At 38.3% G+C, this 15,897-nt stretch overlaps 1 protein-coding gene across 6 annotated transcripts in view; it reads left to right on the top strand.

Moving 5' to 3' along the window:
• LOC134340122 (protein TANC2-like) overlaps positions 1-15,897 on the top strand; it is an 828,834-nt gene that overhangs the window by 801,285 nt on the left and 11,652 nt on the right. For all 6 annotated transcript variants that reach the window (XM_063036995.1, XM_063036994.1, XM_063036997.1 and 3 more), the window contains 2 exons: positions 3,512-3,603; positions 12,403-12,549. In XM_063036995.1, coding sequence (XP_062893065.1) covers positions 3,512-3,603; positions 12,403-12,549 — 239 coding nt within the window. The remainder of the gene's footprint in view (positions 1-3,511; positions 3,604-12,402; positions 12,550-15,897) is intronic.

The raw sequence follows: 15,897 nt of genomic DNA on the forward strand, positions 1-15,897 counted from the left end.
AGTGAACAAAACAATGCCAAATTGTCCTACTGCTTACTTTTTCCCAACTGTCAGTGACAAAAATCGCTGCTTTTTGAACACATGCAACTGACGCTATTTAAAGACTGTTCACTTGAAGCACAGTGTAGTGTCTAAGAGCCATGCAAGCACACGCAACTGATGCCAGTTAGAAACTATTCGGCAACAGTCTCCCATCCCAATTAAGTGGCATGGTGTCCCAAATCCTGGCTTTTTGCTTGATTAGTTCCAAATAAGCAGCTGCTCCGATTAACCGATGGAACAATTAACTGGAAACCACTGTATTTATTGAGAATCAGGTCCTCAAATCAAATAAATCTTCCAGCTTTGGGACTAATGTCTGCTTTAGTCAGCTTATGTGTTTGTGCTTCAGACAGTTATGTGTGTGCTTGGCTTCACACAGTACCTCTTACGTGCTGTGTTTTTGTATAATGATTTGCTGATGCATTGGCTTCGCTGCTTGCTCACTGCAATTTTCTTTCTTTTCTGTTTTTCATCTTCATGTCGTTTGAAATACCCTTCCCTTCCTTCTTTCTCTTTCCTTCATCACTGGAAAGGTTGCCAAACACTCCCAAGTCGTCCTCGAGGTACATTCTGATGATTTGATTTATTTTTTTTTGCCCTCTTCCAGTTATGTCTGGACAGCATGAAAGTTTCATGTGTTTTTCTTTTCTTTATCCCTAATGAAAGCAACCAATAGGATTGTTGTAGAGGACAACTTATTTGGTAAACAATAACACGAAAATATGGCTCAGTAATTATCTTTGGATCTCTAGAAAATGGGACATTATGGATATACCTAGTCCCTTTTAACCACCGTATTGATGCCATGGTTATCATGTTTTTTCTGCCTCAACAAATCTGATCAAAAATTAATTATCTGAAAATTGGTCACCAAATTAAACAATATTACAGTAACTGTGCTTCAGGAATAATCCATTGGATGTGAAGCTCATTAGCTGGTGATCAGGAAATGCTCTTTGATTTGCCTGGTTTTTAATAAACTACAGTAGCTGCCTCTTCTGCATATAAAATCCCCCAAATTTAAGTAACCCTTCCTTCTCCTGTTCCTCACTTCCTCTCCCCGCTGTTTATTGCTGGTTTCGTATTGGTTTCTTCACCTTACCAATCTATTTCTGCACAGTCTTGAAGAAGGCTTTGGCATATGGAGACCTGCCATGCCATGTGTCTAAATTAATTCCTATCTCACAACCTCTACGTGGAACTTTGAGAACAGTAACTGCAAAACATTTCCGTATTATAATGCCTCCAGCAATTAGAGGCATAAAACCAGATGCCAGCTTAGTTCAATTCATTTTAATTTATGCAGCATTGCTGATAACTGTGTCAGTAGCTGTCATGTGGCTCTGAAGAACCATTGATTCAAATCCTTGAGATCTGTTTCTGTTCCAAGAATCTACTCAAACGACATAACACAATCCCTTTCAGAATTGTCACAAAAACGAAAAAAAGGTTCTCAATCATTCACAATTACAGAGACATTTATGTGTAACTGAGTCATTGAGAACCCTTGGAAGAAGAATGATGTGAATTTTATTTGCAACATTTAAAAAGTTAGTGAAACAAATTACAGTGATGATGTGTTAGTCAAAATTCAAACGGAATACCTTGGTTTTAAAAGAAAACATTTTTACCATAATTTTCTCAATCACCCGAGTTCATTTACTGAATATTTTTTTATTAGGAAGATGGGGAGCCTAGTATAGATCAAGCTACATAAGATACTGCACCCATACTTAGCAATAATGCAATTTTTCTTGGATCAAGAATTCAAAAGCCCATTAAAGTACTCTAGCACAGAATTATTCACACTAAAACTAACATTAAAGCTCCTTATTAATGCTTCATTGCTTATATGGGAGAATTTGACTTTGCAGTGTTGTCATTCCTCCTCTTGTTCAGTGAAAAACTTTCCAAGAGCTGCTCTCAAGGTGCCAATTATTTCTCTTTTGCTAAAGAGATGGCAAGTGTTTTAGAATCTGTAGCAAATTTCAGCCATATACCAACTTGCAAAGTTTAAAAGTAACATCTTTGGTTGTGTTCACGCAGTTGTCTTGAAAATTACAGGAAATTCTGTGGTCATTACCTACCTCTATCAGTTCCTCAAGCAAGAGTGTGTATATTTTAAATCTGCTTGCTTTTGGAAGGCACTCACCTGTCTGTAATGTTATGGCACAAATATTCCCTTGGTCCATAGAATCACTTTTTACATTTTATTGGGATGGAGGATTTTGCTCCTGCTTGCCTCCCTTATGCCCTGCCATGCAATTGATTAATTGTTGTACTTGTATTTGGCTGCTTCCTGTTCCAATTTTAATTGATGGAATGGAATGGTGATTAAATATCATTCTGCTCCTAAATTGGGCTTCACAAATCAATCCAATGTATTTTCACTTAACAAGTATCACAGTCCTCTTTGTCCTTTCTGCCTCACGTTTATACTCGATTTTCCTCTTGAGCACTGAGCAATTACTCATTTAATTATTATAAATTGCACCAATGCTTCGGTATTTTGGCCTTGTAAATATTTTTTAATCATATCAAATATTCCATGCAGTCTTTAGAATAAACTTATCATAAGACTAATTCAGATGTTTCCAGTAATAGTGGGACTTGTGGACAGTTTTAACAAACCTTTAATCTATTGATAATATAATGTACATCATCAATGTTCAGAAGAGTGATAACAAGCCTCACCAATTCAGGTGAGGTCCAATCCAAGTTAAGTCAAAGTTTTGCCTTATTATGCCTGAACCTTCTGCAAATACTGCCCTGGTTGTCAGTGATCTCTTTGTGCTGAGTATCAAATTGCTTTCAATTAAACCTTTACTTAAAATCTTAATTTCCATTTTTAATGAACATTATTTCACTGCACAAACTTCAAATGGTGTTTATATTAAACTAACTTCAAGCATTCAGACGTGAAGACACTTGCACCAGTCTTTAAGTTACTCACAAGGATGATGTGTTATAGTCACTGGCACTATAGTACTCTCTAAAAAAAAATACTCATGTATATTGTATGAATCTTCACACCTTTGTTCTTTGTGATAGGATGAGGTTTAGCTGTGGTTCAGTGACTGTTGCAATTTTTTAGTTTAATATACCATCCCAATATTTGCATCTAATACCTAATAATTAAGTTCTTTTATGAAATACTAATTCTCTTTATCAAATAAGTGATTTATTTACATTGAACAATATAGAGCATCAAAATTAAGTTCATCTCCAATAATTGTTCTCATATGACTAAAAAGCAGATGTAATTAAACTTGTTTTTAATGGGCTTGTATATCGTATTGGTTGCATACCCAATATTGAGATTGACTCTATTTTAAATGATAGTCATGTGGCACAATACCTAAACTCAGAAAGTTGTTCTCTACCTCCATTAACCTATAGGTGTTTTTCATATAGTTTCCTACCCTTGCATTACATGTATTTTACCCCTCATGCATCCTGTGCACTGCAGGTCCAGCGACGTGGGCAATGGCCACCTCAAAACCGGACATCATGATCATCCTCTTGAGCAAGCTGATGGAAGAAGGAGACATGTTTTACAAGGTGGGATGAACCAGAGATTAGCTGGTACCAGGACCAAACTGCAACTGGCTGAGGCACTTCCCCTTATCTTTCAGACAGTAAATAGCTGGATAAAATTAATTTTTACTTTATTAATGCTTTTGTTTATTTTAATTTTACCTAAATTTGAAAGTCTTTGCTTCGTCAAGGTACCATTGCTTTGGGAGAAATTAGACTCACTCTAGTGTGCACCTCCTGTTTCTTTCTGAAGTGACATAGCTGCTGGATTCAGATATCAAACAATGTTGGGACGAACCTCAGCCTCATTTATAAATTCCATATTGTTTTATCCTTCACTTCCCAAATTTACGCACATGAAAATAGCTGTGACGTACAGAGTCACCAGCATCCATGTTTTCACAGTTTTAAAGTTGTTGTTTTGAAAAAGTAAATAATGTGACAGATATGTCTTTTTCAAAAGTAAATATATTAATTAGTATTCAAGATATAAAAACAAATCCAGAGCGTATCTTCATCATAACAATTCTTCATCGATGTTGTTCTAGTTGCAATTTCTCCAAGTAATTATGTGCTTCAACTAATCATTTTGCTAATCATTCCACTAATCCATATAACCTGCCTTAATTTATTACACTGCCCAGGATCTAGCAGGTGGTAGGGGGAAGGGATTACATTTTCACAAAAGTTTTTGATTCATTATATGAATTGCCCTGAGTTGCCAGAATACACAAAAGAACTGTATTTCACACTCTATATCCAATTTCCATCATGTAATCCACTGAGACATTATCTTTGTTTTCCTACTCCTGTACTCAGCAACTTCTACTGAAAACACTATAAAGTAACAGAATTAGTTTCACCCAACAATGTAGAGAAAGCTGAAACTCAACCTAACATTCCATCAGTGATGGTTCTGCAAGAGATAAGCAAGTGAATAGAATGGTATATACTGTACACGCTGGACTTTAATTTCTTACTTTTAGCCAAGTTCTTGAGAGTAAAACTCCCATAGGATAGGAGATAAAAAATTAACAGTTAGCCTGTAGTTTTGAAAACAAATGATACTTGGCCTTTATTGCAAGTAGGTACAGAGGGGGCTGTGCGGAATAGAAGAATAAGAAAGCACTGCAACAACTCCATGGAGGTTTTGGTAAAACCATGCCCGGATATGTGTGTGGTTTTACTTTACGTGTTCAAGAAAAAATATCTTGGGAGCTATTAAATATCGGTTCACTAGATCGATAGCTGGAGTGTAGGTCACTCTGACGATAAGAGTCTGCCCCATGAGAGACAATATAGGCCTATGTTCACATTATGGGCTCGCTGGAGTTCAGATGAGGTACAAATATTGAAATACATAAAAATCAGAGAAGGTTTTGATAGTTGGATGCTGAAAAACTCTACCCCAGTTGCAGGGCTAGAACCATTGATAATTTCTCTGTATAAGTGTCAGCCATTTAGAGATGAGAAATTTCTTCACGTTGGGGAGTGTAGATCTTTGCTGTTCCTATGGGTGGTCAATCAGTAGATTTTATTTACTGTGGAAATTGAAGGGTGTGGAGGGCAGGAAGAAATGCGGACATAATATCAGATATGACATTACATAGTGGAGCTGGCTTGATGGTCCTATATCTCTTTTCCGTGCTCTTGCATGGGGAGGGTAAATCATATTTACAGTCCATTCTGCCTAACTGGTCAGCACTTCACACCACTCTTTGTTCAACCCCAGCAATATATTCTTTCACTCCTTTCTTCCTCATCTGAACTCCCCTTCAATGCATCTATGCATTCTTCCTCAGTTATTTCAAGTTGTTTTTGGCTCTGAGCTATTCATGTTATTCCTGAATCCTACTTTGGATTTATTAGTGACACTCTGTGTTTGAAGACAAAAACAGATATGGCACAATAGTACAGTTGAAATAAGTGATCAACCAGGAATTTACTGCAGAAAAGGAGTCATATGGTTGTTTCTGCCCCTGTTTAATGTGTATTCATTTATGACCATTGTTCCTGGTCTGTCATGCATGTAGAAACATCTATGACTGCCCTGTCAAGCATCATCAAACCATTACATGATTATCTCTTATTTTTATCCTTATTAGAAAAAAGAACTTCAGTCTATTCAATCTTTCCAGGTAGATGTAATTTTTCAGTTCTGATCTCATCCCAACAAACATTTCTGCAAATGTTTCCATTGTTTTTCTTTTATAAAAGCAAATTATTCATTGTGCACAAGTTGGTGGTGTGTGATGAGGAAGAAATACTAACTTACATCACAATTCCATGGGGGTTTTGTTAGGATATCGTTAGGACAGTTTACACATTCACTCCATGATTGTGTGGTTTTCCTGACTGCTCCAATTACCCTCCACATTACAAAATGCACTGGTAGTTTCATTAAAAGTAAATTACTCCTTTGTGTATGTTAATGACAAAAAAAATCAAAGAGGAGTTAATGGGCAGATGTCAGAGAGAACGTGATACAGGGTTGTAAGGAAATAAAGAGATGGGGAATGGGACTAATGGGATTGCTTCCCTGGAGCAGCATGGGTTCATTGTACTAAATGACCAACTTCCATTTTAATATGGATAAGATAAGGTTCAATCAAAATCTGATGCATAACTTCATTGACCTTCAATTCTATTCCTCCAGAAATGAACACTAATTCATTGCTTGCTCTTTTTAATGATCACAGTGTAGATGAAGATTTAAATGGCAAAGAACGGTAGAGATTGGATCGCAATCTTCCTACCTGCCCTTAAGAAAATTAAGCAAGATAATATCAAAAAGAGAAAACAAGGGCGAGCAGTGGAAATCAGGTTTTGGGGAATGTCAGAAAACTAATTGTCATAATTTCAGATTTGAAATAATAGGGCTGACCTGTATAATTAAACAAGGAACTAGCCAGCTTCTGTAGCATGCTAACAACTCAAAATGTTGTCCGATAACATAGCTTAGATACCTGTATATCTTTGATTCTCAGGAATGGCATTATGGCCGCCAGAAAGTATAGAACTTAATTTGGAACTCGGAGAGCAGTAGGTAAAATCTCAGGATTCTCTCGGGTTGATTTCCTTCACCTAAATCCTAATGGATAAAATGTTAGAAGAGATTCAAACAGATTCAGATCCGGAATATGGGAATAATTCAATTTAGATATTTAAGAAATTGGGAGCACAGAAGGTGTCACGGAAGTACCGCATGATGGGATGTTCCAGCCTTTGCTTTGCACGATGGGAGTTTCAATATCAAGGCCTCTGGAGAATTTCAAGAGAGCTGCACATTTCCTGACACCTGGTTTAACATTTGTAGAATCACTCATTCATCTTGCATGGGTAACCCTGACACCTAGTGGCTCAGCTTTGATTTCTGTCTCCTTACACAATAGAAATGAGATGAACCACCTTGCATTTAATAACTTTGCACTTGCGGCTTATTGCCAGGACTTAGCTCTCTTGCTTACCCTGTACAGCACTGATTTCCTGCCCAACGTGAGTAATCTGAGCTCTTTTACAAAGTACAATTATAATGTCGTCATCTTTTGGCAACTGAGCATCTGGTTAGACCTGTGGGCCACACCTTATGTGCAGAGAAAGAAAAGTGGGAGGGGGGAGGGAATGGGTACTTTATCACAGCCTTCATTCACAGTATCTAGTACTTAATTAGAAATTATTCCTGTAGAATAGGAATTTGATTCACAATTTTGTTTTGTCATGATGAACATAGAAGAAAAGTGATTTGCTTTTTCCATGCAGTAAATAGGGGGACAATGTTGACTTTCTGAGTAGTTACATTGCTTCAGTAATTGTAGAATATTTACATTCAACTACGAAAGAGAGTGCCTCCTTATGCCTGTTGCTCTCAGTTCTAAACATCTTCCCGTTCTAGCCACTTGTCATCTATGACTGGCAGTTATCTCAGTCATCAACTCCAAACTATTTCATCTCCTCTTCTTCAATCTACCCGTCCTTTAAAATGCTCCTTAACTTCCAAACCTTTGGCCAATCTTTCATCAATAAAACTCACCCTTAGACATTGGGTGACTTTAAAGGTGCTACATGAATTCATTACTGTTGTCATGCGATCATTAAAATAACACACTTTAGTGCATTAATTTGTTCATTCAGCTCTAAAATAGATCTTTAGGAATTGATCTGGCTGAATTGATTTCTGAATGATGCTCTGTGAGCAGTGTATTTAAGCGTTTATCATATACTGTATCTGTTCACAGTGCCATGAGGAAATTGTTTCAAGATATGTAACTCCCTGTAATGAGTCATGTCTAGTTCTTAATCTCTGGCTACATTACAAATACATACAGTACTGTGCAAAAAGTCTTAAGCACATTATATATTGTATACTGTATTTGTCAACGTGGAGCGGAGAGTTAAGTTTGTAAATCCTGTGGGGGTGGAAGCAAAGGATGTCGGGAATTGGGAGGGTGGCGTGCCAAGTGAAGGGTGTGGGATAGGTGGCAGCGAAGGAGTGCCAGGGATGGGGGGTGGGTGGGGTGGTGCGGTGCGGGTGCAGGCACACCCAGCCCTGAGACACCAGGTGAGGTCATTTGATTGCAAACAATAAGTTTTTCGATCATTTCAGAATGTCTCTCTGGTGTTTTCTGCTTCCTCACTCTCCCTTCCCCTTTTCCCAACCATGATTCCCCTCTCTCTGCCTCCTTCCCCCCTTCAGTCCACAATAGAGACCCATACATGAATCAGATTTATTATCACTCACATATGTCATAAAATTCATTTTTTTCTTTTGTGACAGCAGTACAGTGCAATGCATAAAATTACCACAGTACTGTGCAAAAGTTTTGGGCACCTTAGCTATATATACACGTGCCTATGACTTTTGCACAGTACTGTACTAAACAGGAAATGCTTCAGTACTGAGCTGTATCAACATCTCACAGGAAGGAAAATAGGTTAAGGTCAATAATTTCTTTCAGAACTAAAAAAATAAGGTATTCGAGCCCATAAAATAGAACAACAGCTACAGTAGAAAAGGATTGTGGGAAACATTAATACTAAATATTTCTATTCAGTGGCATGTAAACATTTCTTTTATACCTGAAAGAAGGTGAAAAATATTGGTTGATGTATACAAGACATCTTAAGTATTAGAAGATGAGAAGTAGCCAAAATACATCCCAAATGGAGGCAGAAAATGCAGCATGAATTAGATGAAAGGGGAAAGAATATGAGTATAAAGTTTTTAAAGCCAAAGAATTGGGTGTAAAGTATCCGGACTCCAAGTGAGATTCTGTGATTACACACTTCAAGCTAGGAATGTACATTGGAGGAGATATTTTTAAACACTAAGGTTGAAAGCAATTTCTGAAGATTGAGTTGAACCAGATTGAAATGACATTAAAAATCAAAGAATAGATTTTTTCCCCACATTCAGTTAATGGATGTAGATATCACTGGCTACATCAACATTTATTCTCTATCCCTAATTGCCCATAAACCAAGGAAGTAAATTGATAGAGTCACAAATAGACCAGACTGCATAAATATCTCACGTTTCATGATTTCACTTATTATTTCTTTTAAATTCCAGATTTGTTTAATTACGGGATTCAAATTCCTGGTTCAAAACTCTGGTTGTTAGGCCAGTAGAATAATTTTTTCTGTCAGAATAAGGATATTTAGAACAGTCATTACACTGTCTACATCTAACAGATGTGTGGATAAGAAAGATTGAGTGGGATTGGGTAGACATGGATGTGCTAGACTGAAGTTGACTCTGCCGTTGGGTTAAAGGAAGTATAAAATCTTGTATGAATTTTACCCCCAGTACACATTGTGTTCTTTTCATGACATTAGATGTCATAGATAAGGTGTATTACTGACCATTGTTAGAATTTTGGTAGGTTTTTGAATTGTATTCTTGAAATTAAGCAGGAGCACATCACAGGGCATGGGCTGAACAGTGCAGAGGGAAAACTACACTGCACCAAATCCTAATAGGCATTTTCTTCCATTCATTATTTAGAATCATTGTCAGATCAAATATAGGAAAGAAATAGCTGAAACCAGTGTTGCAGTGTGATTGTGTGAATGGTAACCCAAGATGTAACTTAAAGTGTTGCTAGAAAGTTTTGAACTGAATTGAATTGAATTTATTTCTTGCATCCTTCACATACACGAGGAGTAAAAATCTTCACATTACATCTCCATCTAAATGTACAATCATAGTAATTTATAATAAATAGAAGAGTCAATGTAACATAGAATACACTCAAGTCAGCGTGAGTTCATCAGTCTGATGGCCTAATAGAAGAAGCTGTCCCGGAGCCTATTAGTCCTGGCTTTTATGCTGTGGTACCATTTCCCGGATGGTAGCAGCTGGAATAGATAGTGGTTGGAATGGCTTGGGTCCCAATGATCCTACAGGCCCTTTTTACATACCTGTCCTTGTAAATGTCCAGAATCATGGGAAGTTCACAACTATAGATGCGCTGGGCTGCCCACACCACTCTCTGCAGAGTCCTGCGATTAAGGGAAGTATATTTTCCCATACCAGGCAGTGATGCAGCCAGTCAGGATGCTCTCAAAATTGTGCCCCTTTAGAAAGTTCTTAGAACCTGGGGGCCCATACCAAACTTCCTCAACTGTCTGAGGTGAAAGAGGCGCTGTTGTGCCTTTTTCACCACACAACCGATATGTACAGACCAGGTGAGGTCCTCGCTGATGTGGATGCCGAGGAACTTAAAGCTGTTTACCCTCTCAACCCCAGATCCATTGATGTCAATAGGGTTAGCCTATCTCCATTCCTCCTGTAATCCACAACCAGCTCCTTTGTTTTTGTGACATTGAGAGAGAGGTTGTTTTCTTGACACCACTGTGTCAGAGAGATGACTTCTTCCCTGTAGACCACCTTGTTATTGTTTGAGATAAGGCCAATCAATATAGTGTCGTTGGCAAATTTAATTAGCAGATTGGAGCTGTGGGTGGCGATACAGTCATGAGTATACAGGGAGTAAAGGAGGGGACTCAGTATGCAGCCCTGAGGGGCTCCTGTATTGAGAGTCAGAGGAGCAGAGGTGAAAAGGCCCACTCTTACCACCTGTTGGCGATCTGACAGGAAGTCCAGGATCCAGCTGCACAAGGCAGGGTCAAGGTCAAGGTCTCTGAGCTTCTTGTCGAGCCTGGAGGGAACAGCATTCTCACATAACCCTGTAGAATTTTCCTCTATTTCTGCATAAATATGACCTGAAATGTGACCAGATCTTCATGTAAGTCCTAAAACTAGATAAAGAGAACCCAATTAAATAAATAACCCAAAAAATATTATACTTGTTCATTTATTTATTGAGAAAAATGCTCCAATACTACATGTATTTGTTGGAAAAAGTATGTGAACCTTTGCTTTCAATAACGGGTGTGACCCCCTTGTACAGCAGTAACTCCAACCAAAGGTTTCCGGTAACTGTTGATCAGCCCTCACATCGGCTTGGAGGAACTTTAAGCCATTCCTCTTTACAAAACTGTTTCAACTCTGGGATGCTGGTGGGCTTCCTTGCGTGAACTGCTTGCTTCAGGTCCTTCCACAACATTTCTATAGGATTAAGGTCCGGACTTTGACTCGGCCATTCCAAAACACTGATTTTCTTCTTTCTAAACTATTCTGTTGTTGATTTACTTTTGCCTTTTGGATAATTGACTTATTGTATTATCTAACTTCTATTAAGCTCCAGGTGATGGACTGCTACCCTAACATTCTCCTGGATAATGTCTCGATACAATTTTGAATTCATTGTTCCCTCAACAACTGCAAGCTGTCCAGGCCCTGAGGCAGCAAAGCAGCCCCAAACGATGATGCTCCTTCCACATGCTTCACAGTTGGAATGAGGTTTCGGTGTTCTTGTGCAGTGCCCTTTTTCCTCCAAGCATAGCAATGTGCATTTCTGCCGAAAAGCTCAACTTTTGTCTCATTTGTCCACAGAACGTTGTCTCAGAAGTGTTGTAGAACATCCAGGTGGTCTTTTGCAAGCTTGAGACGTGCAATAATGTTTTTCTTTTGGAGAGCAGTGGTTTCTTCCATAGTGTCCTTTCATGAACACCAGTCTTGTTCAGTGTTTTTCTTATAGTGGACACATGAACAGAGACTTTAGCAGGCTCTAGAGATTTCTGCAGGTCCTTTGCTGTTACCGCTGGGTTCTTTTTCATCTCCTTCAGATTGCACGTTGTGCTCTTGGTGTGATATTTGCAGGATGCCCACTGCTAGGGAGAGTAGCAACAGTTTTCTCCATTTGTAGACAATTTCTCTTACTGTGGACTGATGAACACTCAGGTCTTTAGAAATGCTTTTGTAGCCTTTTCCAGCTTCATGCATCTCTACAATTCTTCTTCTGAGGACCCCTGAAAGTTGTTTTGATTGAGGAATGGTGCACATAAGCAGATCTTTCTTGACTTTGTGTGCCTTTTTTATAGGGCAGGGCACCTCTACAATCCACACCTCCAATCTCATCTCATTGATTGGAACATCTGACTCCAAATAGCTTTTGTAGAAGGCATTACCACAGATGTTCACATACTTTTTCCAACAAATACATGTAATATTAGATCAATTTTTTCAATAAATAAATGAACAAATATAATGTTTTTGTGTTATTTATTTTAATTGGTTCACTTTATGTAGTTTTAGGACTCACATGAAGATCTGATCACATTTTCGGTCATAATTATGCAGAAATAGAGAAAATTCGACAGGGTTCACAAACTTTCTTGCACCACTGTACTAAATTCTAGATATTAGCTAACCATCTATTGTGTTTGTAATATGATTTTCCTTCTCTCCTGTTCGATCAGAAAGGAAAAGTGAAGGAAGCCGCGCAACGATACCAGTATGCCTTGAAGAAGTTCCCACGAGAAGGATTTGGAGAAGACTTAAAGACGTTTCGGGAGTTGAAAGTGTCCCTGTTCCTGAACCTCTCACGATGTCGGAGAAAAATGAATGTATGTTCAATGGCCCCTTTGGCAAATGGAAGATGCAAGAAGCTTTGTTTAAGGCTGATGTGTTCCCCGAATCTTTTTCATAGTTTTCATCGTTTTGTCAAATGTTTAATATAAATTTAGGCATGCATAGCAATCAAGCCCACATTATTTGCAGCAGCAACTTGAATGTCATACATCTTTTGGTGCAATTTGTGTTATTGTTAAATAAGCCAAAAAACTTAACATAATGATAATAGGTCAGATTTCAAAAGCAAATTACCTGTTTTAATGTATCTGAGGAGCAATGTTTAATACACCATCTCAGGAACCATCTTAATTGCGACCTTTTACCTACTCCTATTTCCTCATAACCTTGAAGAAGGCTTTTCAAATCTATTGAGTCTCTCAGCAGTTCCATTTCCCCACCTATTTTCAGTAATCTTTCTTTTCTGGTGTGTGCCCATCAACACCTTAATTCTCCTATCTCTTGACCGTACCAAGTGGTGGACGGATTAAGGTAGCCAATTAATTGACTACTCAATATATCTTTGGGACATAGGAGGAACCCAGAATACCCACAGGAAACCTATACAGTCATGGAGAATGGGCAAACTGCACAAAACACCAAAGGTCAGGATGGAACCAAGGTTGCTGGAGTTATGGAATGGCAGCACCATCTGCTGTGCCACTCTGCCATCAACTAGAGCTCTGTGCCAAGAATCCTTATACAATCTCTATAAACTCTGTCTCTAGGGCAATGATCTTACAATATCAGGGAACTCACTCCTGAAAGAAATATCTATAGAGTTGATGCAGAAGCACTCTACATTTCCCATCAGAATAATGAACCCTAAAGCATATGACAATGCCAGTTTAGTATCCACTCCCTGTCAATACTGCATGCTTCCAGGCCTCCTCCTGTTCTGTCACATCCCTGTTTATACCTAGTTCATGCCCATATCCCATTCCCTTTATGCAGTCCTTCACGGTGTGCTGAGGTGAAGAGGGAGGACAAATTTGATCAAGGACCAACTTTATTCACCACCTATGTTTACGTGTATTAGGAAATTTCTGTGGTGTGTTGGTGCTACATGCAACAAAAACACAGTATTCAAAAATTATACAGAACAAAGAATTATATAAAAAATAAAGTTAGAGGTGAGCATATGGATATGGATTAAAATGTGTATAAATATATAAATACCAGCATGTATTTATATTTGGACTTTCAGAAGGCCTTTGTCAAGGTGCCACACATGACGCTGCTTAAGAGCCCATGGTATTATAGGAAAGTTACTATCATGGTTAGATACAGAGGAGATGTCAGGGCTGTTTTTTACGCAGAGTGGTGAGTGCATGGAATGGGCTGCCGGCGGCAGTGGTGGAGGCGGATACGATAGGGTCTTTTAAGAGACTCCTGGATAGGTACATGGAACTCAAGAAAAATAGAGGGCTATGGGTAACCTTAGGTAATTTCTAAGGTAATAGAGGAGATTCACAAGGATGATTCCAGGAATGAAAGGGTTATCATACGAGGAATGTTTAATGGCTCTGGGTCTGTACTCACTGGAATTCAGAAGGATTGGGGGGGATCTCATTGAAACCTTTTGAATGTTGAAAGGCTTAGACAGAGTAGATGTGGAAAGGATGTTTACCATGGTGGGAGAGTCTAGGACAAGAGGGCACAGCCCCAGGATAGAGGGGTGTCCTTTCAAAACAGAGATGCGGAGAAGTTTCTTTAGCCAAAGCGTGGTGAATTTGTGGAATTTGTTGCCACATGCAGCTGTGGAAGCCAGGTCATTGGGTGTATCTAAGGCAGAGATTGATAGGTTCTTGATTGGACATGGCATCAAAAGTTATGGGGAGAAGGCCAGGAACTGGGGTTGAGGATGAGAAAAAAAAGTATCAGCCATGATTGAATGGTGGAGCAGACTTGTTGGGCCAGATGGCCTAATTCTACTCCTATGTCTTATGGTATTTAACAATGTAAACAGCATTATAAAAAGTGGCTTAAAAGTGTTTACAGTGCAGTGCAGTGACTGAGGTAATAGAGGGGGTGAACAGGGCTAATTAGAATGGTTGATCAGATTAAGGGTGCCTGGGTGAAGAAACTTTTAAACTGGCGTGAAGTTTTTGTTAATTTGGATTGGTTGTTCTGAAAGTATTTCATGTGCCTGCAATACAGAATAAGTGACGATATTGACATTGCCTTCTTCTGCCTAAAATCCTCCTGTGTCTTTAAATGTTGAATGTGGTTGTCACATCCTTAGACACAGAGACAATGTTGCAGAATGGTTAATCTTGTCAGAGATCCTTACACTGAAGGTTTCAATATTCTTCACTTGCCATCTTATGAATATCATCTTATTAAATTTGCTTACCTTTACTTTATAGTGGGGAAAGGTACTATCTTATAGATTGCACTCCTCGTAAAATCCGTCTTTCCTTTTCTCTCACCTTGTATAGCAAGAAAGACAATGGTTGCATTGGAGTAACTTAATGCTTGCTCCTGAGTAGATTCTTAGAGAAAGAGGCCAAAATCTTCCAAAGCTTTCTTATTTTGATGTGCTGTCTGAATTAAGCTCTGGGCTGAATGAGAACACTTCTCAGATTCACTAACTGCTAGGAATCTGTCATTCTTAGCAGTCATTACCCCTTCTAGCTCTCTTCTAATTAAACTGCTGCCTTGCTTTTGATCCATATTCTAATGTATGCTAAGTAGCCAAATGTGCTCTGATGAGCAGACCATAGAAAAGGCCCCAAAATAATTTAAAATTTCAAAGGTTTGATTTTGAAATGGAAAATCAGAAAATTAATTCCACAGAAATTTCAGAAATACATGCCTTATTTTATACTGAAGAAATTATATAATGATAAAAAATTTGCACACATACCTGTTTTGTAATTATTTTCAATGGATAAATATTAACCAGGATACTGGGAAAAAGTGCTTAATGTTACACGAGGAGAGAAATATGACTTAGCTTTAATATTTAACTTGAAGAGGAAAGGTATTCTCTGGATTCTGACTCACTGCATGGATGTATCATGTTAAATTTAGTGGTTGCACATATTGGCAGTCTTTTCCATTGAGACAAAGTTTAACAGTGTATAAGAAGTTTTCCCTGTGTATAAATGGGCTCCAATTCACTTATCACCAATCTGGGCATAAGTATAATCAACCCTGCCCATTCCCCCATCGCCACCTGCTCTGGGCCATCTTCAGGTGGACCATTCGTAGTTTTGGCTCAATCCCTGTCCATGCTACTGATCACAACATAACATTTATTTATTGTTATTTTAAAATAAATCAATCCAAATATCCACTAACAACCTAACTAAAGCATAAAAGATGTGCATAATGTTGCA

The sequence above is a fragment of the Mobula hypostoma genome, chromosome X1, assembly GCF_963921235.1.
Source record: "Mobula hypostoma chromosome X1, sMobHyp1.1, whole genome shotgun sequence".
NCBI classification, from domain to species: Eukaryota; Metazoa; Chordata; class Chondrichthyes; order Myliobatiformes; family Myliobatidae; genus Mobula; species Mobula hypostoma.